Source organism: Lobosporangium transversale (genome assembly GCF_002105155.1).
Source record: "Lobosporangium transversale strain NRRL 3116 chromosome Unknown BCR41scaffold_25, whole genome shotgun sequence".
Classification (NCBI taxonomy): domain Eukaryota; kingdom Fungi; phylum Mortierellomycota; class Mortierellomycetes; order Mortierellales; family Mortierellaceae; genus Lobosporangium; species Lobosporangium transversale.
Window position 1 is genome coordinate 530,294 of NW_019029003.1, and position 23,569 is coordinate 553,862.

Below are 23,569 nucleotides of genomic sequence, written 5' to 3' on the forward strand. Positions count from 1 at the left end.
AAAAAGATAGATTGCTCTTGCCACGTTGTCGTTGTTCATGCAATGCATACTATAACCGCTTACAATACACAAAAAACGTCGTGAATGAATAGTCAAAGTTTTTTATAAATGTTTATGCATGTAAATACAAAAAAAAAATGGCTTTAACGAAGGAAGAAGGTCAAGTCCGCCTTTTCTATTTCCCTTTCTTTCAAATTAACTGTTGTCGTCCCTTCTCCTCGGATCACTTCATATACAATACGAAGATCCAATGCTCGAGGATTCTTTTGGTTCTTGGTACAATAGAATGTTCCCTTGATCTTGTCACCCTTCTTCATCACAATCGGTTTCTTCAGCACAAACACTGTTTGCTTCCAATGAGTTTCCTCTGCTCTTGTCGACACAGGTCCTGTTGTGAATCCATTCATTCCATGTCGTCTCAGCTCCTCCTTTGAAATCCCCATATCCATGGGTACATCTCGACCATCTCGTGTGAACCATGTATCAAAATAGCCTACAAACACACATACTTGATCATCTTGTTGCATCTCCAGTTCAAAATCTGATACAAAATCCAATCCTGCCACTGTAATCGTCTGATGGGGTAGATCCTTGATCGCTACTGTGTTGGTGACAATTGTCTCTGGAGAAATATAATCCACAACGGCCTCTTGAAGAACTTTGCCGTCTTCTTTCATAGATGACATCTTGAATCCATATACATCGTTCCAGTAGTGGATACTGTCATTCAAAAAGGACTCGTCCGATGAAGCAGTGAAAAGAATCCTTGTTTGCGAAGGTGCCACTGTGTATGTGAAAGAAGGAATTAGGAAGGAGGAAAGAAAAAACAAAAAAACAAAAAAACAAAAAAAAAAAAAAAAAAAAAAAAAGATTAATACAAACAAACAGACCAACAGGACAGTTATAACAGTAGTAAGACAGAAAAAGTAAACTTACAGATGCCTCCAGGAGCCAAGAAACGGTCTCTGGCTACCAGAACCGAGTCCAACATGGCCTCATACAACAAAAAGTAACCCATCCATTCTGAGATAATAATATCAACGTATTGGCAAGGTAGATCAATCTCCTCGATCCGACCCCGGACCAGTGTGATCACATCTTGGAGCCCATTCTCAATAACGTTCAATTTTGCTTTTTCAATAATATCCGAGTTATCGACTGAGATCACCTTGGCTGCTCCTGCTCGAGCTGCAAACATAGACAGGATGCCTGTTCCGCATCCTACATCCAATACAGTCTTACCCTTGAAAATGTCCTTGTTTTCATAAATAAAATCTCTGTAGCCTTCTGTTCTCACACGATCCTTGTAGTTCACAAATATAAATATTATAAAAGAAAATTAATAAATAAATAAATGAAAAAAAAAAAAAAAAAAAAAAAAAAAGCCATGATCAACACATATTCCTTTCCTGAAACTCTTTCCCTCCTCTTCCCCCTCTTCCTCTCTCTCCTGCTAATATATGTTTATTGTCTCCACTTTTACTTACATTCAACATCTGTTGATGAATATCCGAATGCGAATATGAGTTGAAATAATAATTGCCTTCATCCACAGGCACATTCACCTTTCCTCCATTACCACCATTATCATCTGCTTTAATCACAACACCATCCTCTCGACGAGATGATAATTGTGGAATATCAGAAACAACACTCCTGGCAGTTGCATCCTCCAATGTGTCAAAAAATGATTCCTTGACTCTAGCTCTGTACTCCAAAAACTGAGCCTCGGTGTTATGTAACTGAACTTGTAGTGCAAACATCCTCTCTTCTGCCTGACGCAATTGTCTCAATAATTTGGCCTCCAACTCTGTTGTCGGTTCAATATCTTCATAAACAGATCGCTCCATCCTCTTGACATCTCCTTGAGGCATTAAAAACTCTGTCATCTTTGCCTTATTCTTGCTGTTAAATCCTGTACCATGCTCATGATAATCATCCTGATTTTGGTATTGACTCTGTTCCCGTGATCCATGACGATCATCATCGTCGTCGTCGTCTTCGATCTCCAGATCCTCAAATGCATACAACAATGAATCATCCTCCATCACCGGTCTTAAATACTCATCATCCGCTAGGAAGGCTTCCTTCCCATCCAATGTCCATTCTTTGGTCTGATCAAACCCTTCAACTGTAGCAGCTTGTTGACGGAGATAATTGATCAGGCGAATTGATTGATAAAAGTCTAAATTCAATCGTTGCCGACTTTTTAAAAAATCAAACCCGTGGATTTGATGACAATGAAGAAAGACCTCACGTGCAGATGGAAAGCTTTCGGGACAGAACAAGCATTTGGGTTCACTTGATGACATCTCATCTTCCTCCCAATCATCCCATGTGTTATCTAGGTTAGGAGCAAGGTAATAAATACATTGAAAGAAAAAAAAAAAATTAGGATCCTTTTAATCATAAATTGGTATCAATACTATCCAGAATGGATCACTAGTCTCAGCTCTACAATATTGTAATAATTCATCCCTATGATTTTTTATCTTTAACTTCTATAGCTTTATACAGATGTGGACCGATTGATACCTTGATCACCAAACTCAGACTCTGAATATTCAGACTGAGTATATGCCTGTGAATAGGTCGACTGACGTCTGGCGTTGATGGCCGCTGCAGCGTCGTCAGAGGCCCCAGCCTGTAGAATGCGGTTGCTCATGGTGGGTGAGTCAATGTAATGCAGTGTGGAATGAAGGAGCAGAAAAAGTAGGACGCACAGACTTTTGCAATAAAAAAAAAAAAAAAAAAAAAAAAAGCTATTTATTCCAAGCCACAAATCATAACTGTTGTTGGGAATTTGTTTATTTTACACAGGTTCATAAAAGTGTTTTCATTTACGAGAAAAAAAAAAAGATAACTCCTTCTCCCTTCTCGCTGGAGAAAAAGCAAAAATAAAACAAAAATGTATCGTTACTAATAGCATTACTTCTGATCATATCATATCTTTTCATATGCTTTTCTTCTCTTTTTTTTTTTTTTTTTTTTTTTTTTGTTTGTCTGTTTCCTTAAAACAGGGTGTTGCTGCTGTAAGCTCCGCCGTTCATGTTTGTAGACTGTCCAAAGGTGTTATTGTTGCCAAAGCCAGTCGCCTGCGCCTGGAAAGGGTTGTTGCTATTGCTGCGACCAAGCGAGGTATCACCAACGTCGATCAACGAGTTGCTGGTGTTACTGTTGCCTCCGAAACCTTGGAATGGATTGGCTGCACTTCCTCCACCTATGTTGTTGGCTCCACGGTTGCCTAACCCGAAACTATGGTGACTATCATAATAGTAACATGCAATAATGCAATTATGTACAGAAAGTGAGATGATTGAAATATAAGCATCCCACTATTGTCATAAAATAAAGGTAACTACACTTACGCTGGGATACGAAGCTGTCCTGTATTTCCAAAAGTATCCATGCCATCTTCGCGGTTTTGAAGTGCCATAGCTAACGCAGAGTATTTCTCGTCATTTGGATTAGATGGCTTTGCTATAGTCTATTTTTGATAATGGCCAAAGAAGAATAAATAATAATAAAAAAAAAAAAAAAACATAAAAGTATGCTCGTGTCAGCGTCAACGTTCATGTCCTTGAAAGAAATGGCTAATATATCCACACTGCAGGATGTAAATAAACAAATAAAAACAAAAAGCTTACAGCCTTGTTAGCAGCAGGTGATCCAGTCATGGTATTCTGGAGGAAAGCAAGATCGCCCAATGGATTATTGTTGCTGGCATTATTGCTACTGCTATTGGTATTGCTTCCACTGTTGAAACTGTTGCTGCCAAACCCATTACTGCCAAATCCATTGTTACCAAATCCATTGCTCATGCTGCTATTCAAACCATTATTATTATTGAGGCCATTATTTAAGTCACTCATGCCATTCGAATTGAAGGGTTGTCCCGTCATGGCAGGCTTTTGAGCGAAAGCACTGAATGGGTTATTGGATCCAATTGTAGGTGTTCCTGTCATTTGAGGGACCATCAGCTGTTGTTGATATGGGTTGTTTATCGAGTTCATAAATGCCATCTGCTGCTGTTGCTGCATCTGTTGCTCCAACATCTGCTGGCGCATTAATTCTTGCTGTTGAAGTTGTTGTTGCTGAAGCTGCTGCTGTTGGAACTGAAGGTAGGGGTTGTTCATTCCAGTGGGTTGCTGTTGAAGGAAAGCATTGTTGTTGCCATTGAAGCCATTCATGGAAGAGAAAGCATCAAGATTGTTCCCATTATTATTGTTTTGGCCGCCAAAGTCATTACCGAAAAAGTCAAAATTGTTCTGCTCAAACTGATTCGCTGGCCTAAATGCAATAACAAAAGGAGCAACATATAAGAGATCAATTACCGATGGTCCGCAGCGATTCATCTAGAAAATACCCAGACATGTTTCGCATTAGACTTTTTGCATACTTTGAATCTGCTTCCCAATCTTCTGTCAATGAAAGTTGGTTGTATTTTTCAACATTCTTTCGTCTGTCCTCCTCCTCCTTCATGCTCAGCTCAAGTGCTTTTTGGATATCGTCTTCTTCACTGTTTCATTATATAGCGAAAAAAAAAAAAAAAAAGAAATGTAAGTGATCGCATACAAGAGGAGAACTCGATTAGTTTACTAAATGTCCATTCGGACTTTGATAGCGATACCTTTTGCGCTGGCTGGATTCACGTGCGGTACGTTTGCTCTCCTCGATCGCACGCTGCAGGTCACGATCATCATCGATAGCTCCAGGACGCTCATAGACAGGTGAATGATCGTCTCCATATGTCCTTCCGCTCATACGGTCACGCATAGCATTACGAGACCGTCGCTCTTCCTTCAATCGAGCCTCATCAGAGAGTAGGGCTGTAATATCTTTGGCTTTCTGACGCACTATAGAGAGAATGACGATTATTGATATATATATATATATATGCAATAATATGAAGAAGTATGAAATTAGAAAACTATTCATATATCCTAGCAGACCTTAGTTGATCTAAAGTAGGAGAGACGAGCTTAAAGTAGCTTGAGCGAACCTACTAAGCAGAAGCTGCTTCAGAGGCCCTATTATGCTCACTACATACCATTTGATCCTTGATCTTTTCCTTCTTCATCGATATACTGGAACTCTTTAAGAGTCTTGACGATATAGATATTTTCACGGGCATATCGGACCACATTCTCAGATCCTGTATCACATTGATTGTAATTTAAGCATAAGACTCTAGTGTTAGTAAAACAATTGAACCTTCTCGCACCACAGCCCATTTCCTCCGATCGATTTTAAAATAACTTAATTTTCCAAAGACTACATACCAACATGAAGTAGATAGTCAAGAACAGTCAAGGCCTATAAACGGACGAAAAATGATACATGTGGATTAGATAAAGGTCAAAAGATATTAATTAGGCAATCGAACTTGCAGCTAAATAGATTGATCAATTCGACTCCAAGTATTGCAGCAATAGCAACTGCTACTACTGCAGAAGCGTAGTATGGGCAGACATAATGTTACTTAGGTACTGGGAATGCTCATTGAATTTCGGTCACCCTTTTTTTTTTTGGGAGCTCTTTAGTCCCAGCTCTTCAATGCTCATAATCTTTGTCGTGATCCATTCTTCCAATACATCCGCCTTTGCGCCTTTAGTTCCTGCTCTGTACGCCATGCTGTCTCCAAGTCCCGAGTCACTATTTAAAAAAAAGTTCCAGTACGTGAGGAGAAAATAATTGACAAGGTTTTACCTTGAAAACATGTCGCCAATTTTTGCCTTTGTCATTCATGCGCTTATCCAAGATCTCCATAATCTCAAGAAAAGCCTGCCTGTAAAAGCATCACGATAATATATGTCAAGAGAAAAAAAATAAAAGAATAAAAAAAGTACATTGTTTTAGTTGGGTTGTCATGTGTTGTAATTGCGTCAATTCCTACACATTGTAAAATCATTCATGTTTCATGAGAAAAGAAAAAATAAAACTTACTGATTAAAGGTTGCAGCAGCGAGTTCATTCATCTGTGTGCCACTTGGTCCCCAAGGGTCGTTTGAGGTTGCTTCTCGAACCTTGGCTTGCATGTCTGTATAGCCTTTGGAAAAGTTTTTACTGCAAACAAATGATTTTGATTCATGCCACAGGAGAAAAAAAAAAAAAAAAGAAAGAGAGAGTTTAATGCCTGGAAAGAGAAATGTGGTTCATAATGAACCAACCCCGTTTACTGTTCATTCATATCCCAGGAGATAAACTAGAAAAAAAAAAATGGCGGCAAAGTAGACAATGTAGAGAAAAAAAAGAAAAGAAAAAGAAAAGGCTTCCTAGCGGTGGATGGATATTACTACTTTGTGTAGGAGAGTCTTACATTGAGCGAAGTGTGCTCTTGGCGGCATATTTTGGAGTAGCCGACATGGTTGTTGCTATGTATAAATATGCTTGTGTGTGTGTGTGTGTGTGTGTGAAAATGTATGTGTATGAATGAATATGAATATGAATATGAATATGTGGGTGAGTATGCGAATACAGCTGTGTCAGTAAGTGTGAGAGAAAGAAAGTGAGGGAGAATGAAAGGAGAGCGAAGAAAAGGAATGGAATGGAATTGTCAATTCAAAAAGGAGTGAAAAAGAAACAAAAAAAAAAAAAAAAGAAAAAGAAAAAGAGTGTCAAAGCAATAAAAGAAAGACTTTTAATCAAAGATAACCGCTATGTTGTGTTGCAGACTAGGACGAAGACTAAAAGGAAGGACTAGGGATGGCCTAAAAGGACTAGAAATCTTTTTTCTTTTTGCAAGTGACCTCATGAGTGATGGGATTGGTTGGAGAAGATGATTGTTTGTTACGCGCGCTCTTTTTTACTTGTATGACAGACAACCTTTTTCTTTTTGACTCTTCTCTTTTTCTTTCCATCTTTCTTGCACTTCTATTTTCCGCTTTGTGTTCCCCCCCCTCCCCATTCTGGCATCCCCCACATCTTCATTTCATAGCCTTTTCGTCTTTGCACTCATGGCCATCGCTTAGATAAATAAACAAGAAAAAATAATTAAAATAAAGAGGCGCCCCAACATCAAAAAAACAATGCTTTCCCTCTATAAATGTGAGAAATTAAAAAAAAAAAAAAAAAAAAAAAAAAAAAAAAGGCTCCCTTGCAGGCAGACATTAATATTTTTTTTTTTTAAAAAAACTCTCTCACCCAGGCACAAAGTTTTTGATTTAATGATAATGTTGACGTGAGAGAGTGGGAGAGATGAAACCTGTTGTTCTAATTGGACAGATGAATGCAAAGACTCTGATTGAGTTTCTACACACATTTATTACACATGTATCTATGAAACATGTAAAACCCTTTTTGCAATAAATATATATATATATATCCGTTACCACTCCGGACACAATCATTTGACCACCTCCCAATAATGCTGAATCCGTTTGGTGGCTGATTTTTTGCCTTTTCATCCATCCATAACAAGCAAACTAACTGGCAACAAAGTGAACCAAAGCTATTTACAAGGAGAAGGCAGAAAGAATGAAACGTGGAGCTTATCCAAAAGTCCAAAAAGATGAAGCAAATGGATCCTGCCAACGGAGCTGCGAAAGACGACATGACTATCCGGAACTATGCGTTATAGAGCCGTGTCAAGATCAAAAAGTTATGACAGGCTTCCACAATAAATAGAGCCCTACACTCATGGCACAACGCCATTGCCTATCTTCTAATACAGGACTCATTTCGCTGTTGCTCTTGCTGTTCCCCGTCCACTCTACTAATGTTGAACAAGTGACATGATTGAATACTTGATTAAACTACCAATATATACTCTATGTACATACATCCACCCTCGTTTCTTAAGATAAGCCTCATTTTCTATTGAACATTGATATATCGTTCCGATTTACAGAATGGAAAAATTAACATTGATGAACTATGAAGCCTTATACTTGCTCAGCTTTGTTTCGGAGGGTTTTGGATCACTTGACTAGACCTGTCCATGCTTTGAAGACATAGTATTGATATGCACCAAAAGAAAAGAGAAGAATCTTTAAGGATCTGTTTTACTCACCTTGCCCTTCCTTTCAAGCCTTCGTTCTTAATTCACTGAAATAAGGCTTCTCGTTCTTTGTTAATATGATATATATACCAAGGTAAAGAGCGTGACCATTCTTTTTTACTTTTTAATTTCGAAAGCAGCGGAATATTTTTAGATCCCACAATTAATTTCTGTAATGTACGACAATGTCCTGTTCTAGCTTAAAGAGCAGTCTCGTCTCATTTAAATAAACTATTCTCCCGTGGCCCTCAAAAGATCCCTATCAAAAAAGCACGCATCATTGCCACGCTCAATTGATGGTCACATGACAATCATCGAATCTGAGTGCCAAGGTTGATCCGCTCTAAGCTTCAACCACTTTGCAAGATCGCAAATGAGTTTCTTAAAGAAGCACGCGACTCTGTCATTCAGTTGGCATCTGGGTTATCGTGCGCCGAAGGGAACTTATAGTCCTCTTGATTAACGTAAAAAAAAAATCCATTCGATCTTTTTATTTTTTATTTTTCTTTATTCCTTTCTTTACCTTGTCCTTTTTATAATCTTTTTTTTTTTTTTTTTTTTTTTTTTATTCCTTTCTATATGATTAATATAAATGTATACTTTGGATTGATGGATCTATTATTATTATTATTATTATTATTTCTTTTTTTGGTACTCTGTTAAGCGCGGCAACAGACAGGAATGGGTATAGTCTTTTCAACAAGTTCTCCACATTCCAGAATCTCATCTACAAGCATTACAAGGTCCAGCTCCCGGATCGTCGGTGGGTTCAACACAACACGGAAGAAAATGGGCAAATAACGCCCCAAGGGTGCATAATCAATCATGAACATCCCTCTAGTACGGATACGTGCATGAATGGCCTTAATCACCTTTTCCATCCATGCTCTAGCCTCCTCTCGCTCCTCAGGATCTGTCAAAATTAGACCATGGTCTACTGGTCTAGCAGAAGAAGAAGAAGTAGAAGGCTTTGGGTCGCTATCGATTCCTGCGTGGGCCGTTGATAATGAGGCTGATGAGGCTGATGACATTGAATCAGATGACGATAACGAGACAGCAGAGGAATTCGATGGTGATGTCCTAGATGAGGAGTCATGATGTCCATAAAGTTGACCTGTAATACTGCTGTTGATTAAGGACGCCTCTGACTCTGCCTCTATGTCTGTCTCAACTGCAGGGGCAGTAAAATGTGGCAAAGCAGAGGAGATGTGTTGCTCCTGCTGTTGTTGCTCAGCTTCATTCTTCCAGAGGATCTCTGTACCTTGCCAATCAATGAGTCGACTACCTCGAGGTCGGTACCAAAAACAGACTTGCAACAGACTAGGTTGAGAGCTCTTTCCATTTTCATCTCCATCTCCAAGACGCAACATCTGAATCCTCTGTCCATGATAATCATCTTGAGTTAAAATCTCGATAAATCGCTTCACATTGGAAAGTGATTTCTCAACCCTGGCTTGATATCCAAGCTTGCCATAGTACTTCCATCCCAAAAAGAATTTGATGGCATCTGACCGACGGCCACATCCTAAGGTTCCATCACCTAGATCGTGACTTTGATCATGAAAAAGATAGTTTGCTTTAAGCGCATTCGCACGTGGAAAGATGGATGAATCCTTAACAAGTAATAATGAACACTGTAGAGGTGTTTGAAGCATCTTGTGAGGGTTGATTGTAATCGAGTCAGCCTTTTTTTTAAAAAAAAAAAAAAAAAAAAAAAAAGATGAGAGATGGTTAGTTCATCCGTCTATGATAAAAAAACTTTTTTTTTTTTTTTTTTTTTTTTCTTAATTAAAATATAACCCTACCATTTCTGAGCCATCCAACAAAGTCTTTGCCAACTCGGGAACAAAAATGGTACAACCTCCCCATGATCCATCGACGTGTAACCAGCAGTTGTACTTTTTCGCAATTTCACCACAAGGGCGAATCGGATCGAATGCGCCCAAGACTGTTGTTCCTGCAGTGCAATTGATGAAGAAAGGTGTATGCCCCATTGCAATATGTTCTTGGATCAAGCGCTCTAAGTAATAAACCAGACAAATGAGGAAAGAAAAGAAAGGGAAGAGAAGAAGTGTAAGAAACAAAAACCACCTCACGAACAGGTAAAATGATTTACAAAAAAAAAAAAAAAAAAAAAAAAAACTCACCTAATTCTGAAGGAATCATCGCTCCAGTTGAATCACAGGGGACACAAGCAATGTTCTCTGAACCCAAGCCCATAATAACAGCTGATTTCTCCAACGAATAATGCCCTGCACTACTTGTGAAGGCAATTAGTTTCCCATAGGTCGATGTTGATGATGTTGGTGATATTAAGGACAAGGTAGATGGTTCAGCTAGGGTGATTCCTAATTGTCTCTCCAATTCACGCCGTTCCTGAACAGACCATCGAGGAAAATACCCTCTTTTTTTAATTTCCGGAAACAATACGTTCCTGGCTGTGACCATTGCTAATTGATTACTGGCACTCCCACCGGGACATGAAAGTCCGCCTGCTAAGGGTCCCGTGAATCCAAAGAGACGAGCAAGGGCTCGAGTAACGTGGATCTCCATCATTGTGAAAACAGGTGAAACATGATACACATGAGAGTTCCCGTTCAACCCTGAAAGGAGAAGTTCGGACATGACTCCAATGGGAGAAGAACCTGCATAGAGCTTATCCATGAACCGAGGTGAGAACGTATTGACGCTGTGCTTCAATGTTTGTGTGATCGTTGGAAAGATTCCTAGAAAAAAAAGGATCTCAGGGAACATTTGTTAATTGAGGTTCCATGTCTGTTACACACACATACATTACCCCTGTTTATTTATTTTTTCTTACCTTGAGATCCTACACCATGATCCGGCAATGAAAAGTCCATGATCCGCTCCAACTCTTCAGGCTCTTTGTAATCGACCAACAGACCATCACTCGCCCTGCTTTGGTCCATATCTGTAAAAAAAAAAAAAAAAAAAAAAAAAAAGGTGACATTTGTCAGATTGATAGGGACAGATTGTCAAGGACAGATCAGATCGATCGAAGGAGGAAATTTTTTATTTTCGGATTGTCCAAATTTGAAAAACATTAGCCATGCGCGGTGGAAATTAACGTGAGTCAACCGAATAAGATAAACAAAGTGACAGAATAAAGAAGGGGAAAGTTTTACAACTTGAATCTTACATTCCACTAGGAGATCTTTCATTCGAGTAATGAGAAAGTCAAGCTCCTTGGCATCTTCACACAACTCGGCTGGCATGTCTTTTTTTTTTTTTTTTTAACTTTGAAGGAGAATGTGAGATCTGAATGAGTAAAGCAACACAATTAACTTTTAGAAAAAAAAAAAAAAAAAAAAAAAGAAAAGAAAAGTGAAAGATAAAAAGAAAGGTGGAGCAGTTTGTGAGAAAGGAAAGAGAAAAAAAAGAGAGAGAGAGAGAGAGAGAGAGTGGAGAACATCCCCATTTTTAAAAAAGAGATCGCTACTTTTACTATAACTAGCAGCGGAGAACAACAGTAGCAACCTTGTCTACGTGGACATGATTGTATTATACACAACGGTGTATGTTTCCTATTTTCCTGTCCAAGTTGACTTCCATTGCAATGAGGGATTCTCAGTCACCCAAACCAACAAACAAAAAAAAAAAAAAAAAAAAAAAAAAATCATTGTCCATCCAATAGGGAATCAGCCCATTATTTATTTTTTTTTTTTTTTTTTTTTTTTTTTCATTTTGGCAATCTTACGATACCCGCCCAAAAAAACATTCGGCTTTGCTTTGCCCAATAAGAAAATAAAAAAATAAGCCAAGCAGTGGTCGGTTTAATAGTCTGTTAACATGTATTGTTTATTTTATACAAGACTAAACATCGAGCTAGAAGATCAAGTAAACAAAAACGTCGTAAAGTCTACGCAAACTTCATCATTCGATCATTATTTTTTTCCTCTTCCCTTTTTTAGAGACGAACAATAGCTGCTACGCCTCCTTCCGATCCCACAGCCTCGGCTTCCTTCTTGAACCAGTACTCCTCACAATCATCCTTTCCAACCCCGGACTCGTTTGTGATCGTCAAGAAGGTCACTGGCCGATCCGTCACAATCATAGGGTGATGCCATACATTCGGCTTATAATTCACTCCTTGGCTGTTCTTGACCGTAAAGGCCTTCAAGGTCGTCAAATCAGGTATCCTTCCCTCGGATCCCTCTTGATCTTTTGCCACCACCACTACAAATCCACCATTACCATCTCCACCCATCGGAACAAACATCTGAGATGAATAAGGATGTCTCTCTAGCAATCGCACCCCAATCTCCTGGGTTTCAATGGGCTTGTAACATTGGAAGATGGCAATGTTAGCAGTAGCAGGAACAATGTTGGCAGGATAGGGTCTGTCCAAACACTTTTTCTGGCTATTGTTGCTATTTTCCATCATCAGCTTGTTTTGGTCCTGGATCGCTTCCTCATTTAACGCATAGGAGCGCCAGTTTGCAAAATGGCCAATATGTGAGAACTTTTGAGCCGTTCCCTGGTTCACCTTGATAGCATTTGGGTCGTATAGAGGTACCTCAATGACTTGACCCCAAGGTTCGAACGCGGCCTTTGTAATCGGTTCAGCTTGAATGGTCAACAAGTTCCATGTGTGCTCATCTGGCAAGGGCTGTGTCTTACCAATGGAGCTTGTCTCAGGGATGGGATGAGCAGGCCAGGATTGTGATCCAAAGACACGAACACGCTTGATCCCACCATCGGGAATCATGACCACCTTGATAGTCGAAATCAGGTTGTTTGCACTGATCGGTTCAGGGATTGAGAAAATATGTTGCTTATGGGGTTTGACAGGGACTTGATCCAACAAGACAACAGGATTCTCTTCAAGAGTATCCGAGGCAGTAAAGCCAAGAAGAGTGACGCACTTTGGAGGGTTGCCCATATAATGAGCAGTGTCGATCTCAACCAACACAGGATGACCAGGGACTCCCAATCTTTTTTTTTTTTTTTTTTTTTTTTTTTTGTTTTTATTTTTTTTTTTTTTATAGAAAAGAATAAAAGAATATAAAAGTTAGTTAGTTTTGAAGTAAACTTTTAAGATCAACGCGAAACCTTTCATTCAAGATACTTATAAAACTATCAATAAGCTTTTTTTTTTGTTACCTGATCAAGCACCAGTCAACATGGCCAGGAGCGCGCGATCGCTTAGTCTCCCATCCATCCGACATATCACTGCCACGTCCAGGGAGCAATAGGTTCGAAGGATGGCCAAAATGAGCGTCTGAGAACGCCTTCACCTGGCCACCGGCCCCCACAGCAGCCAAGTCAAATATCTCGGCCTTATCTTCCGGCAAAATTTGGTGGACCTTACCATAGACTCTCAAACGAGCCGCCCCACCATCAGGGAACATTCTGAATCGGATATGGGTATAGAAAGACGTGGTAGGCTGAGCCAATTTGAAACCATGACGCGAATCAGGATTCAAGGCCACTTTAGGCAAGATGGGGACCCAGTGAGGACCGGCAGTACCACCGATAGCCTTGGCCCATCCCCCATTCAAAGTCGTCCTTCCAACGCTCTTTGCATCATCCCCATCACCATTAACGTCAGTACCTTGACCATAACCATTATCACAACCATTATCAGCCTTCTCAGAGCTAGCTGCCACCAAACCCTCCACAGACACAAAAGGAGAGTGATTTCCCGTAAAGAAGGCGGTATCGAACTCGAACCCTGCAATCGTACCAGGGTAACCCAACTGAATCACGCACCTGCCCATTATTATCATTGTAAAGGTTAGAAATGGGGAATTAGCCTAATAAACGCGAGTAAAGCAAATCAACATATATATGTACAATGATAAAGTAGCTTACCAATCATAGTCAGGTCCATGGCGACGGGTCTCCCAGCCATCAAACCAAGCTCCTTTGGGGGTAAAGTGGCCCTTACGCGAGATGGGGGCAGTAGGGGTGAGCAGGTTATGAGCCTCTGCAAACCACTCATCGGACACCGCTAAGACCTTGCCACCTCGTGTTTTGACAGCAAGGTCTGAATAAGGAGGAAAAAAAAAAAAAAAAAAAAAAAAGTGTTAAGGAAGAAAGAAAGAAAAGCTTTTTACTTTCCGAGTAAAGAAATTAAAGAGAGGAAAAACTCACCAACATAATCGCAGAAGGCAGTGTCGATCTCCTCAACAGGAATAATCTCATAGGCAATAGCAGCAGAAGCAGAAGCAGCAGCCTTGAGAGGACTCACTATCGGAAGGATAATGGACGAAGAAGTAGTCACAGTGGAAGCTGGAGACATTGAGGGCAATGTTCAAATTTCTTTTCGGGGGGGGTGGGTGCAGACCGTGCAAAGGAAAGGGAATTGGTTGTTTTTAGTTTAGAGAGGGTATAGGGTATGAGCTATGGATGGAGGGGGATTGTGCTTAGAAGCGACCGTTAGATAACTCGAATTCGGAACTATGAAGTATGAGTTGAAGAAAAGAAAAAGAAAAAAAGAAAAGGAACGACTCTTTTTTATACATGAGAGTTATCCTCAAAAAGTGGTACATGAGTGACACCTTTTTTTTCCCGCTTCTTTCTCTAATAAAAAACTCTCTCTTCATTTTCTCCCTACAGAACAACTAGATACGAAACAACATTGAGCGGAGAGCTACGCGTCGCTCAAACAAAAGTACATGTGTGGATATCATTATCAAAAGTGAGCAAATGCTGTCTAAGAAGGGGAAGCTTGACTAAGCCATTGACCCCACTGGCACTCAACATCTCGGAGAGAGGGAATAAAAAATGAGTAAGTGGTGTCAGTTGTAAGAGGGGGTTTATCTTTTTGATATTTTTGTCATTTAGTATCTAACACGATCCATGCTGACTTTTGCTTCTATTGGGCTTTTGAATCATATTAGGCCAAAGAGATAGAAAACTGGACGAGCATGGGGCAACGGTAGAGTGAATAGTCAATATATACTATGTTACAGGACCTATGAATTAAACGACCTTTAACTTTATTTTTATTACATGGAGAAAGTAGGAGCAATGTTTATAAAATGGGCGGAATAGGAACTACCCAACGCATGTTGAAAAAAAAAAAAAAAAAAAAAAAAAAAATGGTGCACGATCCACTAAATTTGAATAAAGCGGAGCAGAGTGGAGCAGAGTAAAGTAAAAGAGCCATGAAGGCTACCCAAGTTTTGTTTGTTTTGTCCGCATGGATACTGATTCTGGTAGTGGGGACGATGGATAGTCGTAATCGTAGTTGTAGTAGTTGTAGTTGGTAGTGCAGCTTAGCCCGCGTTGGTGGAGGGTGGCGCCACCAGTTCAAAAGGGTCTAAAAAAAAAAAAAATTCCCGCCTTTGTCCGTTCCGCGTATCCCCCAAAAATAATATTAGAAAAAAAAAAAAAAAATTCCCCGTGCTTTATTCCAAAGACAATGAATCTTTACTGATGGATTTTTTTTTTTTTTTTTTTTTTTTTTTTTGAACTTGTGTCTGTATACCTGTATGCGTGTTTAACAAATATAATATATGCCCCGCACTCCTTTATACATCTTTTTTTTATCTTCTTTCTATACATTGCTCCAAGATTATCTGGATAAAGTTGTGTTGTATATGTGTACAGTGATCGACATTTCAGTGTCGATCACAATTATATCAACAGTGAGATAAAGGGTTCATGAAATCGCGATCCGCGACCCAACGCATGTCTTTTCGATCTTAAATAATCATGGATGTATTATTGCTTTTTTTTTTTTCATTCATTTAATGTACCAAGTCGCGTCTCAAGATACATTCACATGTACATATGCATCTATCTAACATCTAACATATAACATCTAGGCAACTAGGAGAGAGGGCAAATGACAAGTGTGTGCTAGACTACATGGTAGTTTAGGTCTTACGTACATTTATGCGCGGGACAAGTAGTATATAGATGTCATGTCATGTGCTGTGCATGTACGCATGTGAATGGGCCTGTGGGCGTGTGGGCGTGAAATTGTGCCCGGGGGGTTTTTTTTGCACTGCCAAAAAGCTTGCACTAGGCTTGGGCTTGGGCTGAAACGAATATCTTTTTTATTATTCTCCTTTCTCCTTAATGTCTCAGAGATAAAACCTGGTGGAAAAAAGAAGCAGCATGTTGTACTACATAGTCTAGAACGATATGTATATTTATAACAACAAACATACATGTACAACGTATTATTTAGTGATGACCATTTATTTTGATGCAAGGGGAGGAGATCACAAAAGCATTTTGAAGAGCCGATGAAACTCGTTGTCGTTGTCGTCGCGTTTATTGCCCTTGTTCCTGTTCTTGTCCTTGCTCTTGCTCTTATTCTTGTTTGTTGGTCCCCTTTCCATTGTATAGCATAAACAGATATTCTTTTTTCACATTCACGATGATATTCATATACACAAAAAATTATAAGGGAATAAACATATGTATAACAAGTATGATTCACTGGTTTATGAAAATATTTTTCTTTCTTTCTTTTTTCATTGATTGATGTTCAAAGGAAGCTAATGTAACATAATGTATATAAAGTACTGTCAAAAGATATATTACTAGCATGGAAATTGGTTTTTCCTCCCTTCCATTGTCTTGTAATAATAACAACCTCTTTTCTTTTTTATTCCTTTCTTGATGCCAGGATTAAAAAATGCCCTTTGTGAAGCGGATAAAATTAATTCAACGGTTGCATATTAAAAAATAAAGATCGAGTAAAAACGTAGTCGATCTAGTGGAACCTTTCTTTTTTTTTTTTTCTTCTTTACTTCGCCACAAAAGCTCAACCAGGCAGGGTCCTAACGGCCAGGATTCTTTAGAAAACATTTTTATGTTGAAACGGATAGAGTTGGGCTGTTTGTTAGATTGTCAGACTATGTAGACCCTGGTTTAAAAAAATCTATGCAGATGAAGCAAATTTTCACACTAAAGCTTCTCTCCTCTTTCCTGTTAGGTTAGGCTGTTTATTATTATTGATCACAAAAAAAAAAAAAGGGATGGCTTTGTTTTTTTTACGTGCTATGCAAAAGGAAGACAATTCCAGGAAATCCATTCTCCTCTTTTACATGTATAAACCTTCCTTACTCGAAACAAGGTTCGGGTAACACCTTCTGGAGAATGAAGTGGCGAGAGGGAGAGGGAGACAATGCACAAACCTATTGTTGATACATTTTTAAACATAAAATGTTGTACATGTCCAGGACAAGTTCAGCATAGAGTTCATGCACAGTACATGTTCCAGTATCCAGGGGTGCATACACTCCAATGTTAAAATTCCTGCCGTTTCCTCGGTAACAAAAAAAAAAAAAAAAAAAAAAAAAATCCAAACAGTGTCCATGACTATCCTTTACTGTCCATTACGCAGCCAACATTGCAATGAATCTTCAGACATCAACCGATGTTGTGATTACAAGATTGATTTATGCTAGCCCTCCCCCTTCAACTGTTTCAGCGCTATGGGCCATGATGTGTGCGCTGTTCAGAGGAAGGGCAGTGCGCGTTCGTGTTTGTCGTCGACTTTTTTTTCATCGGCGATGAAAATTCCTGTCATCGCCCACGTTTAATAAATGAAAAAGGGAGGAGTATTTTTTTTTCCGTTGTTTCACCTTTTGTTTTTTTGGCTGGCTAGTTTTTACTTTGTTGGTTAAGGGCGGATGGATTGGCTAGGTTGACTAGATTGGCTGTTTTTCTCTTTCTTTCTTTCTTTCTTTCTTTCTTTCTTTCTTTCTTTCTTTCTTTCTTTTTCTTTCTTTAACCAGGACCCTGACCTGACCTGACCTAGCCTGACCTGACCTGACCTAGCCTGACCTGACCTGACCTGACTTGATCTGAATAAGTGACTTTCCTTAGGCTTGCACAACATGTTGGATGAATATGTCTTGTTGTGTCTCGTGTGCATGTCTTTTTTAAGAAATAGAAGGAGAAACAAAAAAAAAAAAAAAAAAAAAAAAAAAAATCTCTTTGCTTGTTTGTTTGTTTGTTACAATGATGACAAAACAAATAAACAAAAAAAAAACACTGAGCGGGGGATAACAAAAGAACAAAAGATCCCAATGCTTTTTGCTCTGCTTTGTTTTTAGAATACCAAAATGCCAGTGCGCTCATTTTTTTTTTTTTTTTGTTTTGTCCAGTGGATGATGATGATGATGATGACAGGCGGGAAAAATAAAAAAAACCTATTCCAATCCAGAGAATTTTATAACGGTAGGAGTTCTAATCCAAATCCAAATCCAAATCCAAATCCAAATTCAAATTCAAATTCATAGCAATTGGGAATTTATTTTCGATCATGGAGTATCCGATGCTGTGTATGATTGGAATGATCACTTCATAGAATACATCATCAGAACAACAACTTTTTTTTTTTTTTTTTTTACATCTAACCGTTAGAATAACAAAAGCTCTATTAGTTTATTTTTTTATTTTCTGTGCTACGGGATCTTGCGATTGTATTTTGAGCGATCCCTGAATAAGAGTAACCTTTTACAAAGACAAAAAGCATCATCTCGCATTCCACATTACGTTCGGCCGGAAAAAAAAAAAAAAAAACAAGCTAAAGAAAGAATAACCTGAAGAGAGCAAAAAAAAAAAAAAAAAGGTACTGCGATCTATCATCTATCATAGTATATGTATATAGTGCAATGATGAGATAGATGATTAGGGAGTAAAAAGCGCGCACGAAGCAAGTATGCAATATGCAAGAACCCTTTAAACATCACACAACACATATGCTTTCTTACGAGAACTTTTTTTTTTTTTTTTTTTTTTTTTTTGGTTCCTTGGTTCCATTGATTATCTCCTTCTAGTTGGCCCGAACCCTCCCTGCATCATCTCCCATCTTCATCTCGGCAAGGAGACAAAGAGAAGAGAGCCGCTTGGAAGGTCAAGCTTAGATCACCTGACGAATGAGGAAATAGATCCCAGGGGAATAGATCCCAGAAGGAGGGAAAAGGATAGACACTAGGGGAGTGAGTAAGGCTCCCTTCTTTTTTTTTTTAGGAAACAAGAAAAAGACGTGTCATTGTGCGCGTATTATTTCTACTAGATAAATCTACAAAGATCTAGATGTCATTGTACCATTGCATTCCTATTCCATTCGTCCATAGTCTTACTTTAACCTTCATAGGATAAACCTTCAAAAGGAACCAATGACCCTGAACCAATTCTAAATGAGTAAAAAAAAAATAAAAAAAAAAAAAAAAAAAGCAGAGAGAGGCAAATCAATGAGCAAGGGCAAGGGCAAGCAAGGAAATATATACCATGATAAGAATGAGAGAATGTCAGGAAGAAAAGGGAAATTAAGAACTGGGGCTAGATTGTACATGTACATGTATAGTCCATACATGTTCATGTAGTATAAAGGAAGCAAAAGTAACTGGTGCACAGGAAAACTTTACAGCAAATGAACCAACGTTGAAAAGACAGTTTGATAAAAATATTCAGACATCTGGAGCACGCACACACACACATTTGTATACAGTATAAATATATATTTATACAGCAGGCAGAGTCTATGGTGGAGCAGACAGAGCAGACAGAGCTTGAGAAGGTTTTCTGGTGCATAACACACATTCTGTAAAAATAACACATTGTGGTACCTCAGAGGTCTTGCCCAGCAAATCGATTCAGCAATCCCTTTGTTGCACCCTTTGCGCTATTTGGACTAATTGCAGCGTTTATAATAGCGTGCTATGGGTAGATGGGTAGAGCAGCTCCTTTAAAAAAGACTTGTGCTCATTCAGGACAAACGAACAAAGGCGGCTGAGAAAAAATAAGACACAAATAGAGCAGATTGAAAAAAAAAAAAAAAAAAAAAAGTCATTGCTAGAGAGGTAGAGACAAAGAGGACTATAGTCAGGTTAGTCTACTATACCGAGCGAATCAGAGCAAAAGGGTCTTTTGCCCTCTTAATGGGTCAATGGATGTGCAATGGTTGGGTAAGTGAAAGAAAAAAAAAAAATTGTTCGCGTTGAACTTGCTAGACTAAGCAAAGGCTGAATATAAGCAATTATAAAGAAGGGTTTGGATGTATAAGCAATGTGTAATGGACTACTTGTAGTTTGTCTATCACCATAGTTCAAAAAGGTCAAAGCCATAGTCGTCAATATCATCATCATCATCATCATCATCATCATACATTTTCTTTTCTTTTAAACATTACTTGTCATCATTATCAAAAAATTTCTTTAATTGTCAAGCAATTCTGCTGTCATTTCGTTTTTTTATTTTTTTTATTTATTTATCTATTCCTCTCTTTATTACATTTGAGATGAGAAAAACTAGGTTTCTTTTTCATAAAGTTTTCATTGGAGTTGCCGAGTCGGATATTCTCAAGTATTCGCAGAAATTGAGGATATTGGTGGATATTGCAGTGTCTTTGAGAGCAAGAATTAAAAAGAAAAGAGATAGGAACCGTCGGATTATGATAAGCCCGGGTATGAGAAGAGCTGTGTTTGGTCCGTCAAAGAAGTTGGATGTGAAATTGGAAATTTAATTGACCAATTTGTCTGAAGGTGTGAATAAGATGTATATTGAACATGGATATGGATGTTACTGTGAGTGAACATCAAGCCTTGATTCCCAATCAATGCTTCCTTGTTATTCCACTGGGATTTATAATATTTGCCCTCACTCTTTTTTTTTTTTTTTTTTTTTTTTTTACAGCATACAACACATTAGGATAGACAACAATAAGAACAGAGAGGTATTGAATAAGGATGCGATTGTATTGAGTAGGATTGAATGGGAGTGAGTTGAGTGCAATTTAAAATTCTTTTGGACAAATAAAATATAAAACATAAGAAATATAACGAAATAAAATAAAACAAAGACTTGATTATGTACTGTTCAGCAAGTGTATATATCGATATCGATATATACAATATATAAAACACAATAAAATAAAATAAAAAATAAAATAAAATGTATATCACCTCACTGGACAGACTAGAAAAGACCTCTTTTGCTTACTCTCTCTGTGGAGACATTATAAAACCATTCCTTTTCTCCTCTCTTTTTTCTTTTCTTTTTCTTTTCTTTTCTTCATACGTTCATACATTCACACATTGTCCTTTCTCTCTTTCTCTGTCTTTTTCGTTTCTCTCTCTCTCTCTCTCTCTCTCTCTCTCTCTCTCTCTTTATCAATCTCTTTCTCTGTCTACTACTATTACTATTACTACTACTACTACTACTACTACTACTACTACTACTTACTACAAAGAACTTCGACGAACCACATCTACAACCACACACAATGACAAAGATAACAAATGCTTTGGCCTGCTTCCTGGCCCTGTCCATCTGCACAACTACCACTTCCCTTCCTATCGGCAATCCAAGATCATCACCTCAATCCAAATCAGTAGATTCCACATCCACATCCGGTTCTCCCTCCAACACTCCCTTCCATACAATCTCTCGTCCCATCACCATCAAAGTCGATCTCAACACCGAAGATCCCTCCCCTCTTGCTCGCCTGGTCGAAAAAGTAGAACAACAAGAACAATACTATCGTCAACAGCGACTCCATCCACGTCAAACCCCACAGGGTGAAGAGTTTGCTCGTCTCCAAAAGGAACAAGATGAGCTCGAAAAGGTGGAGCAGGATCGCGATCAGTTGTTGGATAACCAAGAGGAAGAACAACTCGATCAAGATCCCGAGGCCGTCAGGAGACGACAGGAAGAATCCATGGGTCTTTGGATGACCGATTCAGAGTTCGAGACCCTGAACCAAGAAGAACCCTCGAACGATGAATCGGCCAACACAGATTCTCATGAGAGCATCCTGCTCAACAAAGGTGCTCACTTTGACTTGTATGCCGAAGATTTACAGGAGGTCCCTCTTGAAGAACAAAATGAAAACCAGCCATCCATCTCCAGAGCTCGGTCTTTGATCGTCGAGAGCGAACAACCGACAGAGGAGGAAATGCTTGCCTGGCCCATCGTCAATCTCTCTCAGTTTGAAGATCGTCAGGATGAGGTCCAAGACGAATATGATGATCAAGCCTATTAATACTACTACAACAACAACAACAACAACAACAGAAAACCTTACCTGGGCTTTCCTTCCTCTGCCTTCCCCCTTGCTTTTTTTTTTTTTTTTCTTTACTTATTTTTATCTTGCATCTCTTCCAATTTGCGCATTGTTAACTGTACATCATTCATCTTTCAGAACCACGCAACAAATGCCAATCCATGCACGGCACACACCTCTCTCTCTTTCTGTCTCTGTTCCAAACTTTTGGAGCTTTATTCAATGACCGCTCCTCTTCTTCCCTTGGCCTCCCTTTTTTTAAATGTCTTTTGTGTAGCATTAGATGAAAAAGGGCAATGAGAAGCAATTTTATCGTTTTTTTGTTTTTTTATTTTTTATTAGAATATTATCCTTATACCTTTGCTACAATAGTCTTCCTCTTTTTTTTCTTTTTTTTTTTTTTTTTCTCTTCTTTACCCAGCTAGTTTAAAAAAAATCTGTAAATATAGTCTGATTAACTGGCAAGAATCAAGAAAAAAAAAAAAACTTCAAAATAAAAATAAATAATAATAATAATAATTATAAAAAAGAATCATTCAAATCCTTTTTTCAAGATGGTCAAAACGTTGGAGACAATTTGACAATCTTGAACAGTTCGATTTAAACAATTTAACAAGAACTCTGAGGCCTGCTTGACACAGCTCTACTTTTTTTTTTTTTTTTTTTTTTTTTTTTGAAAGAGCTGAGTTATGCAATGACAAAGTTTACAAAAGCTTTTAATCCGTATTTTTTTTTTTTTTTTTTTTTTAATCGTCATACTATTTTCTCATTTGTAAAAAAAAAAAAAAAAAAAAAAAAACCAGGATGAGTTATTTTACTGGTGTAGAGCCTAGTTGAGGAATAACTAATAATCGTAATAGTAATTATTTTAGATCTAACCAAAAAAATCCAGTGTGATTGTGCGCGCTTTTTTTTTTTTTTTTTTTTTTTTTACAACAGAGGACTACATAATAGTTTTTTTTTCCTCTCCACTCTTTAACCAACACGTCCATTGAGCCGATAATAACAATATGTAATAACAATAAGTCTACCAATTTGTGATAATAGCAAGCTAGTCTATGCATTCAACCGTAAAGAGCAATTTCGGATAGGTTTAATCGCGATTTTCATTTGTCTGAGAATTTTTTTTTTTTTTTTTGTGGTTGTTACTTTGTTGCTTGTTGTCTTGTGTTCAACCCAACGTTCGTTATTGTTATGGTGACACTCTTAATCGCGATGACATGCTGACTGATTGTTAGCGTGTTTAGCATGAAGATGAAGAAAAGAACCTGAACAATTAACTAACGAAGCAATTAGCAATTAGGGCTGTACGATGAAGAAGAAAAGAAGGGGAAAAGGCTAAGGGCTCTTTCCCTTTTCCCCACACTCGTTGCACACATTAACATTATAAAACATTGGCTGTCAGGAAAGTCAGAGAAAAGCCTTTCAGAATACAGATATAAAAAAAAAAATTGCACTAAAAAATCTACTCTTTCGAGCGAGGCAAATACATGATTATATTTATATATTAAATTGTACACACTCAAGCCAAGGAGAAGGCGTTTTTTTTTTTTTTTTTTTTTTTTTTTTTTTGC

The 23,569-nt window shown here is 38.3% G+C and overlaps 5 protein-coding genes across 5 annotated transcripts; 1 reads left to right on the forward strand and 4 right to left on the reverse strand.

Annotated features, from left to right (window-relative positions):
- Window positions 1-116: 116 nt before the first annotated feature.
- Window positions 117-2,716, reverse strand: BCR41DRAFT_324324 (S-adenosyl-L-methionine-dependent methyltransferase). Its single transcript, XM_022021543.1, has 4 exons — window positions 2,536-2,716; window positions 1,488-2,344; window positions 937-1,303; window positions 117-784 (listed from the first exon to the last, which is right to left on the reverse strand). Exons 1-4 carry the CDS (start codon window positions 2,663-2,665, stop codon window positions 144-146), a joined length of 1,995 nt encoding a protein of 664 aa, XP_021880211.1. The 5' UTR covers window positions 2,666-2,716; the 3' UTR covers window positions 117-143.
- A 285-nt stretch (window positions 2,717-3,001) lies between these two features.
- On the reverse strand, window positions 3,002-6,580 carry BCR41DRAFT_356355 (hypothetical protein). The gene is made up of 10 exons (XM_022024634.1): window positions 6,320-6,580; window positions 5,947-6,066; window positions 5,710-5,788; window positions 5,283-5,316; window positions 5,051-5,155; window positions 4,631-4,856; window positions 4,400-4,519; window positions 3,648-4,290; window positions 3,369-3,487; window positions 3,002-3,264 (listed from the first exon to the last, which is right to left on the reverse strand). Exons 1-10 carry the CDS (start codon window positions 6,364-6,366, stop codon window positions 3,012-3,014), a joined length of 1,746 nt encoding a protein of 581 aa, XP_021880212.1. The 5' UTR covers window positions 6,367-6,580; the 3' UTR covers window positions 3,002-3,011.
- Window positions 6,581-8,598: 2,018 nt separating this feature from the next.
- On the reverse strand, window positions 8,599-11,243 carry BCR41DRAFT_423221 (pyridoxal phosphate-dependent transferase). The gene is made up of 5 exons (XM_022030266.1): window positions 11,160-11,243; window positions 10,821-10,931; window positions 10,147-10,725; window positions 9,805-10,019; window positions 8,599-9,684 (listed from the first exon to the last, which is right to left on the reverse strand). The coding sequence occupies exons 1-5, from the start codon at window positions 11,233-11,235 to the stop codon at window positions 8,659-8,661; spliced, it is 2,007 nt and encodes a 668-aa protein (XP_021880213.1). The 5' UTR covers window positions 11,236-11,243; the 3' UTR covers window positions 8,599-8,658.
- A 558-nt stretch (window positions 11,244-11,801) lies between these two features.
- Window positions 11,802-14,427, reverse strand: BCR41DRAFT_423222 (galactose-binding domain-like protein). Its single transcript, XM_022030267.1, has 4 exons — window positions 14,117-14,427; window positions 13,835-14,009; window positions 13,124-13,732; window positions 11,802-12,954 (listed from the first exon to the last, which is right to left on the reverse strand). The coding sequence occupies exons 1-4, from the start codon at window positions 14,262-14,264 to the stop codon at window positions 11,928-11,930; spliced, it is 1,959 nt and encodes a 652-aa protein (XP_021880214.1). The 5' UTR covers window positions 14,265-14,427; the 3' UTR covers window positions 11,802-11,927.
- A 6,631-nt stretch (window positions 14,428-21,058) lies between these two features.
- On the forward strand, window positions 21,059-22,077 carry BCR41DRAFT_356364 (hypothetical protein). The gene has a single exon (XM_022024635.1). The coding sequence runs from the start codon at window positions 21,216-21,218 to the stop codon at window positions 21,972-21,974; it is 759 nt and encodes a 252-aa protein (XP_021880215.1). The 5' UTR covers window positions 21,059-21,215; the 3' UTR covers window positions 21,975-22,077.
- The last annotated feature ends 1,492 nt before the right edge of the window (window positions 22,078-23,569 follow it).

What these genes read in the sequence shown, in the direction of transcription:
- BCR41DRAFT_324324 (XM_022021543.1), bottom strand. Translation starts at nt 2,665, where the DNA reads ATGAGCAACCGCATTCTACAGGCTGGGGCCTCTGACGACGCTGCAGCG. An exon ending in TTCATCAACAGATGTTGAAT is followed by an intron (nt 1,304 to 1,487) that starts GTAAGTAAAAGT and finishes GTGAACTACAAG; the next exon opens with GATCGTGTGAGAACAGAAGG. An exon ending in CTTGGCTCCTGGAGGCATCT is followed by an intron (nt 785 to 936) that starts GTAAGTTTACTT and finishes TCACATACACAG; the next exon opens with TGGCACCTTCGCAAACAAGG.
- BCR41DRAFT_356355 (XM_022024634.1), bottom strand. Translation starts at nt 6,366, where the DNA reads ATGTCGGCTACTCCAAAATATGCCGCCAAGAGCACACTTCGCTCAAT. An exon ending in AAGAGCACACTTCGCTCAAT is followed by an intron (nt 6,067 to 6,319) that starts GTAAGACTCTCC and finishes ATTTGTTTGCAG; the next exon opens with TAAAAACTTTTCCAAAGGCT. An exon ending in CACCTGCTGCTAACAAGGCT is followed by an intron (nt 3,488 to 3,647) that starts GTAAGCTTTTTG and finishes TATCAAAAATAG; the next exon opens with ACTATAGCAAAGCCATCTAA.
- BCR41DRAFT_423221 (XM_022030266.1), bottom strand. Translation starts at nt 11,235, where the DNA reads ATGCCAGCCGAGTTGTGTGAAGATGCCAAGGAGCTTGACTTTCTCATT. An exon ending in GAAAGATCTCCTAGTGGAAT is followed by an intron (nt 10,932 to 11,159) that starts GTAAGATTCAAG and finishes TTTTTTTTACAG; the next exon opens with ATATGGACCAAAGCAGGGCG. An exon ending in GATGATTCCTTCAGAATTAG is followed by an intron (nt 10,020 to 10,146) that starts GTGAGTTTTTTT and finishes TTTATTACTTAG; the next exon opens with AGCGCTTGATCCAAGAACAT.
- BCR41DRAFT_423222 (XM_022030267.1), bottom strand. Translation starts at nt 14,264, where the DNA reads ATGTCTCCAGCTTCCACTGTGACTACTTCTTCGTCCATTATCCTTCCG. An exon ending in TGCCTTCTGCGATTATGTTG is followed by an intron (nt 14,010 to 14,116) that starts GTGAGTTTTTCC and finishes CTCCTTATTCAG; the next exon opens with ACCTTGCTGTCAAAACACGA. An exon ending in CATGGACCTGACTATGATTG is followed by an intron (nt 13,733 to 13,834) that starts GTAAGCTACTTT and finishes AATAATGGGCAG; the next exon opens with GTGCGTGATTCAGTTGGGTT.
- BCR41DRAFT_356364 (XM_022024635.1), top strand. Translation starts at nt 21,216, where the DNA reads ATGACAAAGATAACAAATGCTTTGGCCTGCTTCCTGGCCCTGTCCATC.